General features: G+C 44.0%; 1 protein-coding gene across 3 annotated transcripts in view; it reads right to left on the bottom strand.

The window, feature by feature from the left end:
* Positions 1-17,340, bottom strand: part of aplp1 (amyloid beta (A4) precursor-like protein 1) — a 33,021-nt gene extending 15,681 nt beyond the window's left edge. For all 3 annotated transcript variants that reach the window (XM_084556192.1, XM_084556193.1, XM_084556194.1), the window contains exon 1: positions 16,907-17,340. In XM_084556192.1, the coding sequence (XP_084412318.1) occupies positions 16,907-16,972 (66 nt within the window). In that variant the 5' untranslated portion in view covers positions 16,973-17,340. The remainder of the gene's footprint in view (positions 1-16,906) is intronic.
* Between the last annotated feature and the right edge of the window lie 2,797 nt (positions 17,341-20,137).

The following is a 20,137-nucleotide window of genomic DNA, read 5'->3' as shown; positions in this document are numbered from 1 at the left end:
CTCCAGCCAGATCTGGACCCAGATTAGATCTACCCCTGATGATGACCACTAAAAACAAATATTGTTTAAAGATGTACAAACACTTTTGTTGGCCTGTTACTGCACAAAGAAATCCTAGTTGATTTGGACCCAGCTTGGAGTGTAAGCGCTCCTTCTGCACGTGTTGGTCACATACTCAGATGACAACACATCACATAAACAACACTCGGGGGTTAAGGTCACACAAAGCCACCAGGCCAACTTTGATCTGCTGTGTAAATACCACACACTGTGTCTTCGTAGGTCTCTGTGTCATTATATTCAACCAGCAATAAGAGAAACCATCTCCAACTTCTCTTTATTCTTATTAAATTGGGGCTCACGCTTTAAGGAAGCATTAGTTCATTCATTCATTCTGTAACCGCTTGTCCTGTGAAGGGTCGCGGGGAGGCTGGAGCCTGTCCCAGCCGTCCTCGGGCGAGAGGCTATCACAGGGCTAACACAAAAAGACAGACAACCATTCACACTAACATGCACACCTATGGTCAATTTAGAATCACCATTTATCCTAACCAGCATGTCTTTGGACGGTGGGAGGAAGAACACGCAAAATCGACACAGAAAGGCCTAGTCGGTCGATGGATACAAACCCAGAACCTTCTTGCTGTGAGGCATCAGTGCCGCCAGAAGCATTAGTTAAATACATTTATTTCGTTGTATTTGTGTATTTGCAATAATACATTCCTACGAACGCTGTTATCATTGACTATAAAATAACCTGTTTTCATTAACTGAATTTAATTGACCTTGTTTAGTCACTCTTAACCTTAATGACTGTATTCAACTACTATGCAGCTTTCGCAATGAAATGAATACATTCTTGAACGTACTTGAATGCAGGATGGAACTGCACAAATATACGTGTGCCAGAGTGCTGTTGCCTGCAACAAAACAGAGGAAAGGATCTGCCAAGTCGCTAATGTGGCAGATGGGTGGGTTAACCAGGTGTAAAATCTATCTGACAGAGATGGTCAATAGGGGAACAAAGTCTATTTTTAAGGAAAACAGCAGGATAAGGGGTATTGCTTACAAATTCAAGACGTATAATGCGATGTATACCACCTGGCCTGGAAGCCAGCTTGACTTGCCCCGTTCACAGTTGGTCTGGAGTCGCTCTGTTGGGAACTGATTATGCTCCAGCAAAGATCTGTCTCTGATTTCTTGTAGGACTGTCTGATTGCGTGTGGAGGTATTTTTTTTTGCCTGTATCGGTTGGAAACACACCCTACAATGAAATCCCCAGTCGTGTGGCTACATCAGGTCGAAATTAAAAAAGTTATTCAGTAATTTAGTTTATGAACAACTATGCCAAAAACCTAAAATCATTTTCATCAGATTCAAGTTGTTCTTAATGTAGCCAAGTAAGTCCTGTTTTACAAAAAATCTAATTGTAGAAAGTGCTTATGTCTGACTGCTTTGGGGAGGACAGAAAATAAACCCCAATTATAGATGATTAGCCTTTCATGCACAGCTAAAAATAGTTTTTTTCTACAGTCAATGAACAGTCATATTCTTGTGTCTTGTGCATTTTTGTCCACATTTTATACTTACAAATTACAGCTGTAAGCCCCTGGCAAACGCAGAGTACAAGGTTTTCAGTGTTTTAGTGGTTGGAAATTTCCATTTAGAATCCAATTAGACTTTAGAGACTGGAGCGCTGAGACTGTTGTGGTGTGTGCATGGCGGTGTAAGTCTCTCACAAAACTCTGAACACACTGATCCAGTTGGCTTCACAATATGTCAACAGTGATGGCTCCCCTGTAAAAGACAGGCTGCAGAGCTGCTATGCCTGTCTCAGCAAGAAAATGCTGTAGTGTACTGAGGCATCTCTGCACAGTACAGTCTGCAATCATGGAGGGGGCATTAGGTTCAGAAGCTGGTAAGGCAGTGCTGTTCACCCACCCCGAGCCCCACATATCAAGCCCTAGTGCTGATGAGGCTGAGCAGGCAGACAGCCCAGAAGCCTGACAGCTCCCCACTGCAGTGAAAGCTGCATTAATAACAACCTGGTGATATAAAGCCAAAGACATTGATTGTCTTTCTTCCTTCTCACCAGATTCTTTGCCTGCGTTAGCTCCCTTGACAATCTATTATTTCCCTGCTCTGCTTCGCCATATCCATTGTATTCTGACTGTGCTTGCTTAATGCTGCAAATCAGGTGTGTACCTCCACAGTCTCCATAGCAAAACAGCATCACGAGGAAACTAAATGCTCCCACAGAGACTAGAACACGCTGCACTGGCGCGGGCATCGAGGAACAGCTGGTTCAGACGGATAATTACATTTTCACAGATATCCCTTGTGCGGAGGAAATTATGCTGCAGTGTGGATCACACAAAATAACAGAAATGATCTGTTATAAGCTGAGCACAGACACTCCTGCCAGTCAGAGCTGAGTTTCGGCCAAGGCAGTACATTCACATGTTCCACCAGCATCTTCCATCCTGTTCTAATTAAATTTTCAGCACCTGTTCCACCCTTATGTTGCAGGATGACTTCATCCTCTGTAATGATGCAATCTCTCGGCCCTGGCAGGCAAGCCGGAGCTTCAGAGGCGGAGGGGAGAAGCCCACCCATCATTTGTCACCCTTTACAAGCTGCTGCCCGACTGTACAACGAAGCGCCACAGCAAATAGACGTATGCACCAGTAGAGGGTCCTTTAACGCTGATCTGCTGGGAGCAATGTGTCACGTTCTGCAAACAGCCACAGGAACACAGGGCCTCTGACATCACGAAGCATTTTGTGTTCCCTTGCATATGATTACGATTGATTCTGCTTTTGATTGCGCTGTCGTGTCTGTGAGTTTAGCATGTCTGAAATATCGTTTGTTCCTTTGTTAGCTTACGTGCGCAGTTTTATGAAACACATGTTGCGGGTTCACTTGTGTTAATCTAAGGTGCATGTGTAACACTGATCTACACTTGACCTGAGTGAAAATAAGTTAGTTAAAATAAGTTTTGAAATGTGTGTGTATATAAATGAACTTGATAAGCTGCTTCATATATAGAAACTTTCAGGTTACAGATATATTGCAGAGACCGTACTTGACACCTAATGATTAAGTTGAGACATCAGACCCCTGAGGAGGTCATCTCAACTTTCTCCTGTTCTACAGGAATCTGAGATATCCAATTTAACCAAAATACACCCTGTGGTTGTAATATAATTAAACATCAAAAAGGGAAAGCATTTTATTTTATTAATTATGTCCGTTTCTTAAGTGGTTTGATATCATAAAACCCCCCCTAAAGATACAGTGTGTCATAGAAAAAGCCGTAACTACTAAGAGTTACGAAATTACGGCAGAGATACTAGTACACAATGTGGTGCAGTTTCAAAGCTCCAGGCACTCGTACACCAAAACGTGCTCTCAATACAACTTAAGGTCACTGAAACTGCAATAGACATTATTTACATATATAGGACACTAGGGCACGCACCCGATTCAAAACAAAAGTCTATCTGTCCAGTAAACTCTATACCAACTTCGTCATTTCTGGTGTTACGAGCAAAGATTGCTCAAGATTAGTACAACCCTGCAGACCGGCCCGTTGCCATCACTCGTGTGGAGAACACACCCACCCACAAGCAGGCCTCGCAGATTCATAACTGTAACATTTATGAAACACACGCAGGCCTTCCTTGGCACGTCTTTGTGCTTCTCTGCGGCGCAGATGGCTGGATAGTGGGTGTCTTCCTGCTCCTGAGCCCCTCCTTTGCTCTCCCTCCGCTCTCCCCCTCTTCTCCTCTCCCTCGGCCCGAGCTCGATCCACCCTGTCCACTCTACCCCCGATGCCCCTCTCGTCTCCTTCTCCCTCCCTAACAGCTTTCACACAATGCGTGACACTCTGCTGTTTGGCCTACCTCCCTAGGCTAGTGCTAAATGGTCAGATAGATTTAGGAGCATTCATCATTGTAATCATGTTGCTTAATTATTCATGGGCTCCATCAGGCCCCTTCTTGGTGCGGCATGTAGTTATTAGAGAGAAGCAGCATTAGTCTGCCAGACTCTCCTGGTGGAGAAGGGACAATGGAGGATAAAGCAGGTTAGCGCTGCACACTGACTCATTACTATACATCTGTCTAATGGCTAATTGAAGCCATTAATTTTCTATTCAGAAGAGACTGATGGGCAGAGTGGAAAATATCGCATTGTGTTTTATGTATTTTTTCTGGAGCTTCCGCCTGCAAACCACACACAGCCAAATTGAATGCTAAACTGAATGCCTCATTTCACTGCTTCATAGCCAACCATTATGACAGAGGCTTTTGGTCGCAGGGATGTGCAAACATAACCGGCTAAGTCGGGCTTCATCAGTTCAGATTACAGCGGTCCAGCCTCCAGCTGGGCACACTGGGAGCAGATGGCCCCATAATCACTAGGGTTCATCTAGGTCTGGAACAGCAGCCAAAAGCAGCTCCAAATATTTGATTTAATTTCAAGCATAGCTTAAAATACAGGACATGTCAGATGGCTTCACCAAGAGCCTCCGTGGGCCTGGAGGTCGGCAGTGCAAACTGTTCTAACACTGGGGTTATTTAGGAGTACGGTTGTGCCCAGTGGGGTCTGTTCACACCCGAGTGGCAAATTCTTCCTCAAGATTTTAGCCTATATCGTCCTAATTACAGGCTGCTGCAGCTCGGCTGTGAGAAGGAAAGTGATTCCTCTCTTCTGTAAAGGTCGGTGTCTCCTCCCGGAATCACACGACCTCAGTCGGATACAGACTTCCCACGTGTACAACAGCACCATGGGACTCTGCCGAAGCGCCACACCCACAGGAACAGAGACTTCACCTTTCCCGGCTGGGAGTCACATTACTCATGACAAGCATGTGCACACATATCCTGCTTCAAAATGCATGCACCTGAATTTGGTTTTCAGCGTGCAGGCAGTATTGTTAGGGCTATGTTTCCTGTGAGCTTTTTTTTTTTTCTTTTTTTTTCACATCCTGCCTTTCATCAGCTTCCGTAAAACTTGTCAAAAACGTCCATTACAATAAGTGGAACAAAAAAGTAAACTCCCACCACAGATAATATTGCTCAATAGCTGCTGTTTCGGAGAAGTGGGAACTCGCGTGGCGTTCCCAGCTTGTTGATCAGTTTATTGTTCCAGAGAACTGGGAACACTACGCGTGTTCCCAGTTCTCTGGAACAGCAGCTATTGAGCAATATTCAGAATGAGAAGAGTGATTGTGATACTTGTGACTAGTAGCTGTACATGTCTGCCTCTCAGTTCCACCCACATTTTAACAAATGCTTCTTCTGAGTCACACACCATAATGACGCCACACTGAGCCATGTTTTCGCTCCAGAACAAGACAAAAAAAAAAAATAGCTGGTCATTTCTTTTTTGCGTAACCACCTCCTTCAGATATGTGGGAGACAACTGCGTAATAATGTTTCATAAATCTGGCCAGAAAGGCAGGGAGTCCGGAAACATTAAGTGCCTGCAACATTCGGTTTCGCCAGCACAGCCCAGCCCAGCTGAAATTATTTCATCTTCTGTTAGCATTGTTGATGAATTTCTGGTGTTATGTAACACCACTGAAGCTCCCTCACTGTTAAGCAACACAACATGGGAATGCCAGCATGTTAATGCCAAACACTGTGAGCCTGCAGATGCAATTTCAAGCTGAAGAGCTACCTCAGGGGATTGAAGGAATCAACGGCTTAGAGGAGATTTGAGCACTGCAGGTCTATCTGAATCGTCCTAATGTCAACACAATTGACACTGAATTGTGGATTTTCTGTAGGCAGATTGAGACTGACACAAAGCAAACAAGCTCTCCAAATCAGTATTTGTGCTGTAAATACATTCAAAAGGCCTGAGCCATATCTGAGACTCAATAGTTCATCTTTCTGTTAGCGTTTTATGTGTTTTCTGTTGTTTATTGTCAGAGCGGTATTACACACTGAAGTCACTGAGGCATTCATTTTCCACAGGCTGCAGGCTATTGTTGCTTCTTCCTCCCACACAATTTAAAACTTCCCTGATGAGTAAAACAACATATTTTAATTTAATTCACATCGTGCTGGGACCACATAATGATAAGAGCCGCATTTAAAATCCTCATGGGAAATGTTGTAAATGAGTTTTATGCGTCACTTTCAACTGGACCTCTGAAGCCGATCATCCAACCTCGAACCAAATCATGAATTTAGCATGATTTTCAATTTCAACTTTCAGATGATAACTTTATTTTACAGCAGGTGGTCTTAAAGCAGCATCGTGCCCTAGAGCACATTTTAACTAGATTAAAGCAATCTCAAATCCTCAGTGAGGGCATGTTTAGGTTAAAAGACTGTAATAATTGATCCACTTAAAGACAGTCTGTCGTCGTGCTGTTAACCGACAAACGGCAAGCAGCCGGCAACAATAGGATCTGATGCTTCCTCTTCTTGCCTTTCTTCTCATCTCGTACTCGCCTTTTCTGTCTCCCAGGCCCCTTGACTCTTTCTTTGACTACGTTTGCCTTTGCAGCAGATCTGGAGTCTTTCTTCTTGGGTATTCTCCCTTGGATCCTCATATCATCTCTCTTCTCTCGTTCTACTTTTCCTGTCACCTCAAGCACTGTTGTGCAGTTGGTATGTAGAACAAGCAAAGTATTCTGACGCTTCTGACGATCCGGACGCTAAAAAGCAGCTTCTTTAATTGGGCGAATGAAATTGTTTTGGAAGTTAAATCTCTAAGTAAATTTTTTTAAATTATTCATCAGGTCCTAATCCTCGTCAGGAAGTGATAAATCGAAGCACGCCCAATAAATAAAGCTGTGCCGAGCTGAATGTTCATATGTAGCGGCAAAGCAATAAAACCAGCAGAGGCTTTCATCAGAAGAGGTAGTAATATCCTGCACAGGGGAGGGAGGTGGCGACAGAAAAGCAGGAGCAAGACGCGGGGTGGGGGTAGAGAGGGAATAGAGGTTAAAACATTCATACATCTCTTTCCTTCTGTCTCTTATTTATGCACATACACAATTCTGATCACACTGTGCCAGCTCCCCCGAGAGACTATCAAGCAGATGCATCTGATGGAAATGAGGCTTTGAGGTTATGTACTATACGTTGTGTGAGCCCCAAGAAGAGACGCAGAGTGGTGTATTGTGTGCATACGTCGATGCTATGTGTATTTGTTTAAGTGGGAGCGTGCCCAGAAAGCTAAAAGCAACAATTAATGCATTAATTAGTGGCGCAGACCCCATAGGAGACCCCATCTCCATACCTTATACATTATACACCACATCAGGCATAATGGTATGTATAGAACAGCCTCTTCCACTTTCTGTTGGTTGATTTCATTTGGAGGCATGTGGTATCACCACAGTGAGAACAAGCCGGTCTTTAACTCCCAGCGAGAGGTCAGCGAGAGGTGCTGGTGTGAGCGCCGCAGAAACATATTGAGGGGATAACCTCCTCTTCCTAGGTCTCTCGGAGAGTACGACGCCCCGCACGGCGCCTTTGGCCCTACTGCTCATGGTAATGAGGTGCTCTGTTAGCGAACAGCAGGGCAGACGACTGATGCTGCGTCAGCTGGGACCGGCTTGCCACCGCTTCAGCTCACGCGAACAAACAAGCACAAGGGCTCGGCGAAACAAAAAGAGAAAGTTTGACGAAACAGCGCGTGGGCACAGCTGGTGTCACTCTCCCACGTTTTACATCATCTTCCGCTCACTCGCCGTCCTCATCGTCTGTCTCACTTGTTCCCATCAAAACGCGTAAACACGCTTTTTCTCTTTTCTTTTTTTTTTTTTTTTAGTCTGTATGTTCTCCCTCTCAGCATCACTTGGCCACAGAGGGTGGTTGCCTTGGTAACACCACCCACAGGAGCCGGCTACCTTCCCTGTTACCGTAGCAACTGGTTCCCTACAGAATTTCAAGCATGTCACTCTCTTGCTTTCTTTCTCTTTCTCTCTCTCTCCTTCTCATTAAAGGTCTACCTCTCTCTCACACGACAGCGTCAGCATATGTTTGGTTTCTTTCCTCGGCAGGTCGCTGATCTCCGGCTTAATCTTTGGTTAGCTTTCCTTACCGCTGTCTCGTTGGTTGTTTACACGCCATCTCTCTCCAATACTGAACTGTATTACTTCTGATGGGGGCAAAAACTTAAATGATAGGTCAGACCTTCATCGGAATATGTGCGACTATGTCAAGAAATGAATCATCAAAATGCCATTTATTAAGAACTGCTAAAATGATTTCTATTATATTATTTTTAATAATCCCAGATTAGCTCGCTAGCTGCGTGCTTGGCAAATCTCAATGTGATGAATCAATAGATGACTTCACAATGCTCAACATGTCCCCCTGAGTTTCCTTAAAACCTCCATCTACTGCGCTCACACATACTACAACAAAAGACAGGACAAGTGCAAATTTGAATCATCTCATTATCGGGTGAAAGCCTGAATAGCGAGGTGGCGCTACTGCCATAGCACCCAGTCATTGTCTAGCTCTAGACACCGGCCAGTGGGACTGTAAATCATAGTACATCCACTGACAAAATAATAATAACCGTGATCAGGTCAGGCTGACATGTCCTGTCTTGCTTTGACTCTCTCTGTGTTATTTTAGACCGGGGCCACTCTGGTGAGATAATGTGTGCTGGCTGTGCAGTCTGCAGTAGATTAAATATTAGTGTTATCTCATTTCCTCTGGATATAAAGTCTCCACAGACTGTCCAACTGAAGGGAAAATGGTTTAATCATTGAGACGATCTGTAAAACCAGGGCGTGGAACATCCATTTATGCTTTGCACATTCATTATGCTATTTTTCAGAGCCGGAGTTGGACTCCTGTGAAGTATCTAATCTGTCAGCCTTGTTTGTGTAAGCATTGGCTGTTGGCACGGCTTGGATACGGTGAACAAATGCCTCTGAGCTCAGAAAAGGAGGAAACACTACTCCCACCCCACCATCATCCCCCCTGAATCCTGTTGTTGATTGTTAACAGCAGCACCTGATTCTCTTTATCTTCTGTAGAAGTGTGCGCCACCAGCCCAGCTCTGTAAAGCTGGCACTCCATCTGTGTACACTGCATAAAATAGTCAAGAGTCAAAATGCTGTGGGAACATTTTGTCTCGAGGGAAGGGAGGAATGTTTGAGTTCGTTGGAGGTTATCTTCCTCAACAACAAATTCAGTCCTAAAAAACATCAACACTGATAAACAAACAGTTCCCGACAATGATTTCAGACCAGGAAATTTTTTTGGCCCTATTAAATGTAAGATTAGTAATACAGCTGAGCAATAAATGTAATTGATTCCAGGTCATGTTTCTCAATGATATAAAAAAAATGCCTGAAAAACAAAAATGTCTCTGCTGTCATCCAAACACTGGCCAGTTCTATGTAGTGATGAACTGTAGTAAAAAGTATATTAAAACTAGAGGTAGCAAAACAACAGGTGTGCAGTGGGATAGGCATCTATGCGAAATTCTGATGCTTGCGCCAAACCAGGGCTGCAACTAATGACTATTTTGATAGCCGACTAGTTATAGACTACTGTAACGACTAGTCAGATTATGTATTGCACAAAAAAAAACAATGTCTCTTATTTAATATATTCATTTAAGTGGCAGCAGCAATAAAACAAACTTTCTTTCCTTTAACAAAAGGAATTATCAGACAAAATAATAGCATTATTCTTTAAACTCTCATGATCCTTCACACAAATAATACAGACGATTGTTGCCTTAGCTTAACGCCAAGATAACTCTGCACACGCGGTAACTGACAAGCTACTAGCATGGGAGCTAACTATTTTACCGAGATGCGTCTGAATCTTCCAAACTGTGTTTCCTCTTCAAATGTTCACACATAGCTAAGGTGGCTCCACGGGGTGCAGCTTACAAATCTTCCACGTAACAGTTTTCTTGGTTGTTTCGAGTTTGAAATGTTCCCAAACGTTGGAACTTTTGTTTTGCGTTAGCGCCGCTTCAGCCGCTTCCTGCTTCTTCTGCTGTTCCCAGTCACCAGTGCGCATGTGCTGTTGGTGCATCAACGAGTTGGGAAAAGTGAGATGTCTTCACTCTGAGTTAGTTCAAGTGGCTCTGGTGAAACACTGTTTAGATGTCACTAATGCGTCACTAATGAACCATCGACTACTAAATTAATTGACTGTTTGTTGTTGCATCCCTACTCCTAACTGAGCTCCAAAACTAGTTTCACTCCGTACGGCAAGACAGGGCACTGAGAGGAGGCATTTAGCTAAGCACTAGCATTTCGTATGGGGAAAAATAATGGTTTTCCATGCCTATGATGGGTCTTTGTTTTTCTATTTTAAAACAAATAATGCACTGACATCCTTGTAATGCACACTGACATGCTTGTAAGTGCTGCCATTCTGTTATTGTTCTTGTCATTTGTTAAGAATGAAAAGTACATGTGCAATATAGTTTTAAAAAATAAAGCAATTTTGAATCATGTTTTGCCTTAAGTTGAACATCTTTGGCCACTGATTGTATTACACTGTATAGAGAAATGAGAACAAGATAAGGACAGAAAGTCAAAATAAAGAAAAAAGGCAACTGTGGCTAGGGCAGAAATATATAATAAAACAAGGGTTGGAGCATGAATTATTCAAGAACAATCAAAGTATAAACAAGGAAAGTGAAAAGATGTCACTATCCACTGAGGGCTGCTGAGGCAGATGGAGAAGCAGTGTGCGAGTAGGGGTGGGGCGAGGAGTGCCTTTGGGATGTAGCGGCAGAGAACAGAGGAGGCTGGGACAGAGACGGGAAGGATGGATGAGGGGGGTCGGGCAAAGGAGGAGACGGGCGTGGGGCTTTTCTTTTGTGTTATGTAGTGTGAGGGGGTGGAGAGTGGTTCTGGCTGGCTGAGAAGGGTGGGGTGGGGGGTGGTAGCGCGAAGAGACACGACTGGCCTCTGAGCGCTGAGAAGCCGCGTGACAAGTGCCAAAGCTCTGTCGACAAGCGAGAGCCCAGACCTTTCCATGGCCTTCAATAATTGATGCGTCTTCTGCAGCGTGCCATCTTTATAAAGCGGCAAGTGCGCGGTGGATATGTCTGTTGCTGCTGCTGCCACTGTCAGCGTAACCTAATTGCGTGTGAGCGATTCCTACCCATCTCCGTCGCATTGAATGTGCTAGAAATGAGCTTTTTGTCCCTCTGATGGAGCTGTGCGGCAGGGCCGGAATGACTTGCCAAAAAGAGCATCGGTTTTCCTCCAATAGCAGCTTCCAATGTTCTTCTGTGGAATATTAAAACTGGCCTGGTCAATCTCAGTGGACCAAACAACCCCCCCACTCCATGCACACACACACACACTTAAACCCAGCAGCCAGGGCCGTTAGGAAATTAGATTTTGCAGTTCTGCTTTCATACATCTTATGTATACCGGCCAAAGGGTTGTTTTTGTTCTTGCCAATAAGAAGGAATACAGCTGGATCTCTCCACAAGCTTGCACTCCACCCTCCAACCCACATAACATTCTGCATGCTCTACATCACTTGCACTCTCTCTCCCTCTCTGTTTCTCATATCGTCAGCTGTGCCAGGGCAATCCCTCCACTCTCTCGCTCTCTATCCCTCCCTCTCTCTACCAGCCCTCAATCTCTTTCACTGCGCTCTCATTTTTCCTCCTGAACATGGAGGACAAGTGTTATCACCACACTGCAGATGTTTTTGAGGGGGGCTCAGATGAAACCTCCCACTGGCTGCGGCAGGACTAAACAGCTCGCGCCGTCCTGGAATTAAACTTTTGCGCAGAAATACAACCCATTAGGCTTACCGAGGCGGTTATTCCGGGTGTGAAGACCTTGGGCTGCGGCGATATCTCCTGCCCTGCAAGACTCCAGAGAGGAGCCAGAGCCGGATGTCATCGGGCCTGTCAATCCACCTAGGTGACATTGGACAAGCTCCCGATGTGCAAACACACAGCTTTTCCGACGCGCACGTCCAAAACGCACGGTCCCATCTGGGATTCGGCGGTTACAGACACAGGTGCAAGCAATCAAAAGTGAAGCGCCCCGAGCTTGAAATATATGTTTTATCTAACATGCAGTGAGTGGATGATGAAAGGTAAAGTAATCTTTGGAAAAACTGGAAGCGGCTCCACTTCAAATCCTTTCTAAATGTTGTCCATTGATTACGTGTAACCTAGAAAGAGCCAGGAAGTCTGGAAAACCAAAAAAATTGACACGTCAAATGGAGTGGATGAGTTTACGCATGACAGTCTATTGAAATGACATAAAGTGACGAGTCTCTTGAGCAAATATTATTGAATCCTAAATTGGGAATTGCTCCCTTTTCGACTTGAGACTCATAATTTGAAGTGTTGCAGAAGGGCCAGAAGACAAAAATGAATCCTCTTAACAGAGATTTGGCAGAAGCTCCCTGAATCTATGGGGAGGCTTTCTGAGCCAATGCGCAATTAATGTCAATTTTATTTTAGTGCCGAAAAGCTGGATGAACTCTACGCCTGAGGACACGAACCCAAATGTACACTTTCTTAATTTCCTCTCCGGGCTCTCCAAACAACTGGCAGCGAGAATAAAAATGAAACTCTCAAAACGGCGCTCCGAACCGCGCAACGCAGGGCCCCCGTTACCATGTTGTCGACTGCGACAACAGTTCAAAGGCTGCATTAGTGCCATTCATTAGTTTGTCACCTCTGGTAACAACTCAATTGCTATGGCACGTTTGCGGCACTCCTTTCCTGCGGTACAGTTGAGTTCTTATTTCACAATGACTCTGCAAGATCTAATCCAGGTCCTGTGTGTGTGTGTGTGTGTGTGTGTGCACACTACACTTCAAAAACTTGGAAAGGAAGCTAGATACAGAGAACTGGGGGGGGGGGGGGGGAAACATGTGATACAATAAAATACTACGTTTTATGCCCACTGGCACAAGGCTGTAGAGGAGAATAGCAAGCACACGGGAATCCATTAGTGGAACCCGATTATCTCTTGGCTCTAAAATTAATTAAGTGAGCGTAGGGCAGAGTGTGTATGTGTGTGTGTGTGTGTGTGTGAGAGAGAGGGAGAGAGAGTAAGAGACCTTTTTTTCTTCTTCTTCTTTTAAAACAAATCCTCTTGTGTTACTGCACTGAAAGGCAGATGGGGATGGGAGGTGCATGAATCTGCGTGGCTGTGTTCCAGCACCCGGCCCAAAATTGCTGCCGGTTGTGTTGTGGTGGGGTGAGGCGGGTTACACAGCGACTTTGTGCCTATTTTTATTTAATCTCCAGCCTCACTTAAATGTGCTTCCTGCCTTTCTACATTTCCTCTCTCCACATAAAGCCCCTTCTCTGCCCTTCTTTCCTCCCTTTATGCTCAGCGCTCTGCGTTTCCTGAAACCTGTAGCATGCTCAGTTTTTTTCCGTTTCTGCCACTATTGTTTTTCCGCAGCCTGGAACACTCAGCTCAGGTTTACACTGCAAGCTATTAATCTTGATTAATTCAGAACCAAACCTGAGCGTACCTGCACTCCCCAGCTCCCCCGTAAATCAATCACGGTATGATTACTTTCTTTAAATTTACATTTCCTGTAGTGGGATTTTATTGCAGCAAAGCTCACTAGCTCCAGTCAGGATTTGTGTTTTGTTGATAAGTGAGTATTCACAATATCATTGTGACTAGGTCTGAGTTTGTACACACAGACATAACATTATGACCACCTTCCAAATATTGTGTAGGTCTCCCTTGTGCCTCCAAAACAGTTGTTGCTCATCAGAGAATGGACATGGGCCTTCTGAGGGTGTCCTGTGGTGTCTGGCAACAGAATGTTGTTAGTGGGGGCCTTTGGGTCCTATGGGTTGAGGGGAGGGGAATCAGGCTTGTTCCAGTGCATTTCACAGATACTTGCTCAGTTTGGGATCTAGTGAATTTGGAGGCCAGGTGCTGTTCTTCATGTTTCTTTGTTTTTTAGTTGTTCCTTAACAATTTGTGTTTGTGTGTCTGTGGCTCAGGCTGCATCCTGCTGGGGAGTGTCATTGCTATGGGGTGGGGGTGCCTGGTCTGGTCTAGGTGGGTGGTACATGTCTAAGTAACATCCACATGAATGCCAGGTCCATAAGTTTCCCAGCAGAACACTGTATTGTCACAAGATGATCAATGTTATTTAATTATCCTGTCAGTGGTTTTAATGTTGTGGCTGATCAGTGCAAGTTCATCCGAATTGTCAGGCGTCACAGATTTAACCAAACCACATCAACAGCAGTTGCTGTTCCGTTATTTTATCTAACTTCCTCAAATGACAGACAGACTATCCTGCAAATCAGAAACCACTGACAACATTAGATTATTTTTATTTAATATGTATTAGATTATTTAGTATTGCTGGGTAGTCAAGAGTAGTCATTGCTAGTAATTTTACCCATTAACAGTTTCTTCGCCGATTTTCCAGAAAATAAACTCTCATGATGAGGTGACTCATTATTAAGTTTTATTTATCCAGCGCCCACAGCCTGAAACCCCCAGAGCAACCACTAAAGTGACGACGGCAAGGGAAAAATCAGCTCGCACGGGCTTAATGTTTATTCAGTCAATGGAAAAATATGTTGTCAGTGTTATTTAATTTATCACATCGTGGGTCCGACTTCTCAAATGCAAAATTTGTCTGGTAATGTTCACCATTATGGTAAATATAAACGTCTGAAGGTTTGTTAAAAAAAGGAAATTGCACTGTGTTTTGACATCTTGACGCCTGATCAAAAATGTATACTTTCTGTTAGCTCTTATATCTAATACAATACCTGGAAAACAACAACTGATGAAATGAGTGGTGTCTTTTTTTGGCTCATCTGGAAATTGAAATACCTTCTACAAAGCATGGAAGCACTTTACATTCGTATGCAAATCATTTCAAAGCCATTAAGGCGATACCTGCAATAACCCACAATAGCTAAAGATGTCAAAAGACGGCTATCACGGTATAAACTACGAATCCATATTCCCCCGTCTAATCAATGACCGGACTCAAGGGGACTAACAAATAAAGCTGGTTTTACTTCCCATACATGTTCACATGCTGCCGTGGAGGTGGTCTCTTCTCTTGACCTTTCGTGTCGGGATTAGAGCTGCTCCGTGTGTCAATTAGTTAATGGTCCGAGTGCTGCGACAGGTAAGCGCTATTAAAGGTGAGATGGCCGGGAAGCCGTTACTGGGACACATGACAAATGTGACAGCTGGGCATCAGCGGCGTCTGCGCAGTCGCAATAACAGGACGGGATGATGCCAAAGATGAAGTTGAGAAGAATTTCAAAAAGAAGCACCACGAGGCTTTCACTGATGCGAAAATTCAATTTCAAAGTGTGATTATGCGCGAATTAAATGTCACCCCGATTCGCATTTGAATGTCGGATAATAATAGAAAGATCCGAACAAACTGCACAATTCATATTTTAACTGAATTAGTGTTGAGTAAATTAAATGAAGCTGACACTTTTATTAGGGCTAATACCACAGTGTAATCCAACCAGTCAACCCTCTCACAGTGTAATCTTTAGCGTAAACCTTCATGGGCAGGTCTTCTTGTATGAAGCCAAAGCCTGTTCCTCAACATAGCAGTAATCCCACTAAGGCTCTTAGAGAAGTGAAATTATTTCAGAATGAAAGGGGAGGCTTTACGACTGCCACACTGTGGAAGATGGCTAATAAATAAACGTCTCACAGCGCGTCTTAAGGACTCCAGGAAGACACTGATCGAGACGCTCCATATTCCAGATCAGGATGTCAGAAGCAGGTGTATCCGCTCTTTCCAGGTGGAATAGCGCGTTTGACCTGAACCGCAGCTCCAGCTGGGACATCATGACTCATCCTCCCCCCCCCCCACCCTCATCTCCCTTCTTCACTCACACACACCTCCAACACCGCCCTGCTCCTACACAAACACACACACACGAGTCCTCCAACCTGCATCCACGCCTCAGTTCCATCACAAGGGGAGATGATAGGTGGCTGAAGAGTTATTGAGAAATAAAGGTCAAGTCCATTAAGCCCTGGGTCTGCTATAAGTCGTGATGAGACGGGAGGGAGGTGGGAGCAGCTGGCGGCCCATCGATCTGCCGCTCTGAACAAGAGACTTTTGCCGTTTCCCTTCTACCTATTGATGAAGACAGATGCCGATAGGATGACCCCGTATTACAGTCAGCGTGTCCACTAATGTACCAAAAGGAATCCCCTCTTGTTTTTCACATGTATTTGCAAGGCTTCTGAAATAGAGCTTTGTGAACAGAACCAGTTCAAACGTCAGCCGTCTCCGGTTCCCAATTCTCACTCCAAGATTCGTATGGGAGCTCAGAATTTCTTCTGTGTCTTCTCATAAAGGCCACACAGTTAAACAGAACAGCAACTGAATATGCATGACTCCGTCCTGCTCAAGAGCGGTGCACCACTCCTCTCTAAAAGGACGGATGCAAGCTGATTTCCTCCTCTGACAAGGCCAGATGGGATGAGATGGGATTTGATCCCCATCCATCCACAGAGCAAAAGGCCTGTAACATCCATCATGTCACATGCAGGCCCGGGCTTGACGCAGAGAGCCAAATGCACTCCAAACCACGTCTTTATGAAGCCTCTCCCGAGCGAGACCTCTCATTCGCATCACATAACAGTTATTGCATCTGCAGCCATTTCACTATAGCTGCATTTTATCTTTTATTTATCCGTTTTCTGTTGACGCTGTGTGTCATTACTCTTGTTGACACAGTCGGTGCTCCAGAGTGCATTTGCAAATTAAACCTGCCCCGGATAAGGGTGAGCAATATGGAGATAGGAGCAGCTGTGTTTGCGCGTCGTGATTAATATCGGCATGAATATAAAACACGAGATTTCATCAAAAACTAAACATTCAGCAAGACAAACAGCAGAACTGCAATGCGCCGTCACAAATGATTCAGACTGCCTCGCACTTACCTCGGCGTTTTCCCACACGCAGTAGGACAATACAGCCATCAATATAGGTATTGCGGTATGTCCCATTTTCTCTCCTTCTTTCGTCTCTTTTTTTTTTTTAAAAAAAAATGCTGCTAATGAACGAATAACTGGCTCCGACGTGCGCTGTCTGGTTACATCAGTTTGAAGTGATGGACGCTGCGTTCTTCCTGCGATATCTCCTCCTGCGTCTTCCTCCTGCTCGCTCCAGCCAACGGGCTCTCCAATGGCAGCCTGCTTTTATGTGGATGGAGCCTGGCAGAACCAAGCCCTGTTTCTGCGGGTATTTATCACAGGTTTCACTCGCGCAATCCACGCCGTGGCTTAGTCACGAGAGACATCTGGTGGTCGTAGGCTGAAAGTGCGTTTCTGTGCCAGATTAAGAAGACAGCAGAATGAATGATCCACACTGCGTGTTTATGTGTTAGTCAGTCAGCCAGCTGGTGAAAACTCGTGGTGCAGCTCCAGTACATAAAACTTAAGGGATTTCCGATCACAACCCTTGAAAATTTCATGCAGATTACATTTGGACACATCTGAAAGGATTTAGGTTGCATGCACCCTCATACTTTCAAAACCTTAGCCTACAAATATATGTTGACTGCTGCAGTCAAACACACCAATCAGCCACAACATTAAAACCACTGTCAAAACCACATTCATGTGGATGTTGTACCACCTAGAACAGACCAGGCACCCCCAACCCATAGTAACGACAGTGATGGGTTGGGGGTGATGGCAGCAGCCAACCTGCGGCCTCCTCTCATCTGTTCTAAATGTGGCTGCGCTGCAAGATTCCAATACAGTCAGGTCCATAAATATTGGGACATCGACACAATTCTAATCTTTTTGGCTCTATACACCACCACAATGGATTTGAAATGAAACGAACAAGATGTGCTTTAACTGCAGACTTTCAGCTTTAATTTGAGGGTATTTACATCCAAATCAGGTGAACGGTGTAGGAATTACAACAGTTTGTATATGTGCCTCCCACTTTTTAAGGGACAAAAAGTAATGGGACAATTGGCTGCTCAGCTGTTCCATGGCCAGGTGTGTGTTATTCCCTCATTATCCCATTTACAAGGAGCAGATAAAGAGTCTAGAGTCCATTTCAAGTGTGCTATTTGCATTTGGAATCTGTTGCTGTCAACTCTCAATATGAGATCCAAAGAGCTGTCACTATCAGAGAAGCAAGCCGTCATTAGGCTGAAAAATCAAAGCAAACCCATCACAGAGATGGCAAAAACATTAGGTGTGGCCAAATCAACTGTTTGGAACATTCTTAAAAAGAAAGAATGCACCGGTGAGCTCAGCAACACCAAAAGACCCGGAAGACCACGGAAAACAACTGTGGTGGATGACCGAAGAATTCTTTCCCTGGTGAAGAAAACACCCTTCACAACAGTTGGCCAGATCAAGAACACTCTCCAGGAGGTAGGTGTATGTGTGTCAAAGTCAACAATCAAGCGAAAGATTCACCAGAGTGAATACAGAGGGTTCACCACAAGATGTAAACCATTGGTGAGCCTCAAAAATAGGAAGGCCAGATTAGAGTTTGCCAAACAACATCTAAAAAAGCCTTCACAGTTCTGGAACAACATCCTATGGACAGATGAGACAAAGATCAACTTGTACCAGAGTGATGGGAAGAGAAGAGTATGGGGAAGGAAAGGAACTGCTCATGATCCAAAGCATACCACCTCATCAGTGAAGCATGGTGGCGGTAGTGTCATGGCGTGGGCATGTATGGCTGCCAATGGAACTGGTTCCCTTGTATTTATTGATGATGTGACTGCTGACAAAAGCAGCAGGATGAATTCTGAAGTGTTTCGGGCAATATTATCTGCTCATATTCAGCCAAATGCTTCAGAACTCATTGGACGGCACTTCACAGTGCAGATGGACAATGACCCGAAGCATACTGCGAAAGCAACCAAAGAGTTTTTTAAGGCAAAGAAGTGGAATGTTATACAATGGCCAAGTCAATCACCTGACCTGAATCCAACTGAGCATGCATTTCACTTGCTGAAGACAAAACTGAAGGGAAAATGCCCCAAGAACAAGCAGGAACTGAAGACAGTTGCAGTAGAGGACTGGCAGAGCATCACCAGGGATGAAACCCAGCGTCTGGTGATGTCTATGCGTTTCAGACTTCTGGCTGTAATTGACTGCAAAGGATTTATAACCAAGTATTAAAAAGTGTAAGTTTGATTTATGATTGTTAATTTGTCCCTTAAAAAGTGTGAAGCACATATACAAACTGTTGTAATTCCTACACCTTTCACCTGATTTGGATGTAAATACCCTCAAATTAAAGCTGAAAGTCTGCAGTTAAAGCACATCTTGTTTGTTTCATTTCAAATCCATTGTGGTGGTGCATAGACCCAAAAAGATTAGAATTGTGTCAATGTCCCAATATTTATGGACCTGACTGTACATATATATATATATATATATATAATATATCTGAGGTGGCAGTGCATGGAGGTCAAGAAATCCTTTGTGAAAATTGGATCAGTTGTACCTGAAGCACGATGAGACGGATGGAGAAAGTGACCAGATCATCAGAAAATCAATACATCAGACTTTGTTCATTAATATGATGCTGTAGGAATGCACTTTCATCACAGATTTAAAAAAAAAAAAAAAAAAAAAAAAAAACTTAAAGAAGGAACTCCAGTCAGTGAAAGTCCTCTCAGGCTGTGTAGTAAGTCTCTTCTCAGGAGGGGAAATAAAGCCTAATACTCGGAGATGGAAGTAGTGGCATTTCACTATGCATGGCTGGAAAAAATCATGTTCACTGATAAATCCAAGTTTGGGATTTGCTGCAGTAACAGAACGAAACCGCGAAAAATGAGAGGGCGCATTACACACAGTGAAACACGGTGGTGGGAATTTTCAAGAGTGGGAGTGTTTTGCTGCTCTGTGACTGGGCCATGACATGCACACACCGTCTGATTTGCATCTTTGTGGAGAAGGATTGTAGTGCATTAGATGGTGAGCCTTGAACACAACTCTCAGTTTTGTTGGATTTTGCCATTGAATATAAACAAAAAATTTAACCAAAACTCAAAATGATAGTATGATTATTTATTTCTGATTTTTTTTTTTTATTTTATTCAATTCAAAATAAATGCAAAACAATGTGTGCTCATACCACATACCAGGATGATATTAGATAATCATTTAATGAACAAAAGAACAGCGCAT

Source organism: Chelon labrosus, assembly GCF_963514085.1.
Source record: "Chelon labrosus genome assembly, chromosome: 12".
NCBI lineage: Eukaryota > Metazoa > Chordata > Actinopteri > Mugiliformes > Mugilidae > Chelon > Chelon labrosus.
Note: the sequence above shows the minus strand (reverse complement) of the source record. Positions and strands in the feature narration are given on the sequence as shown.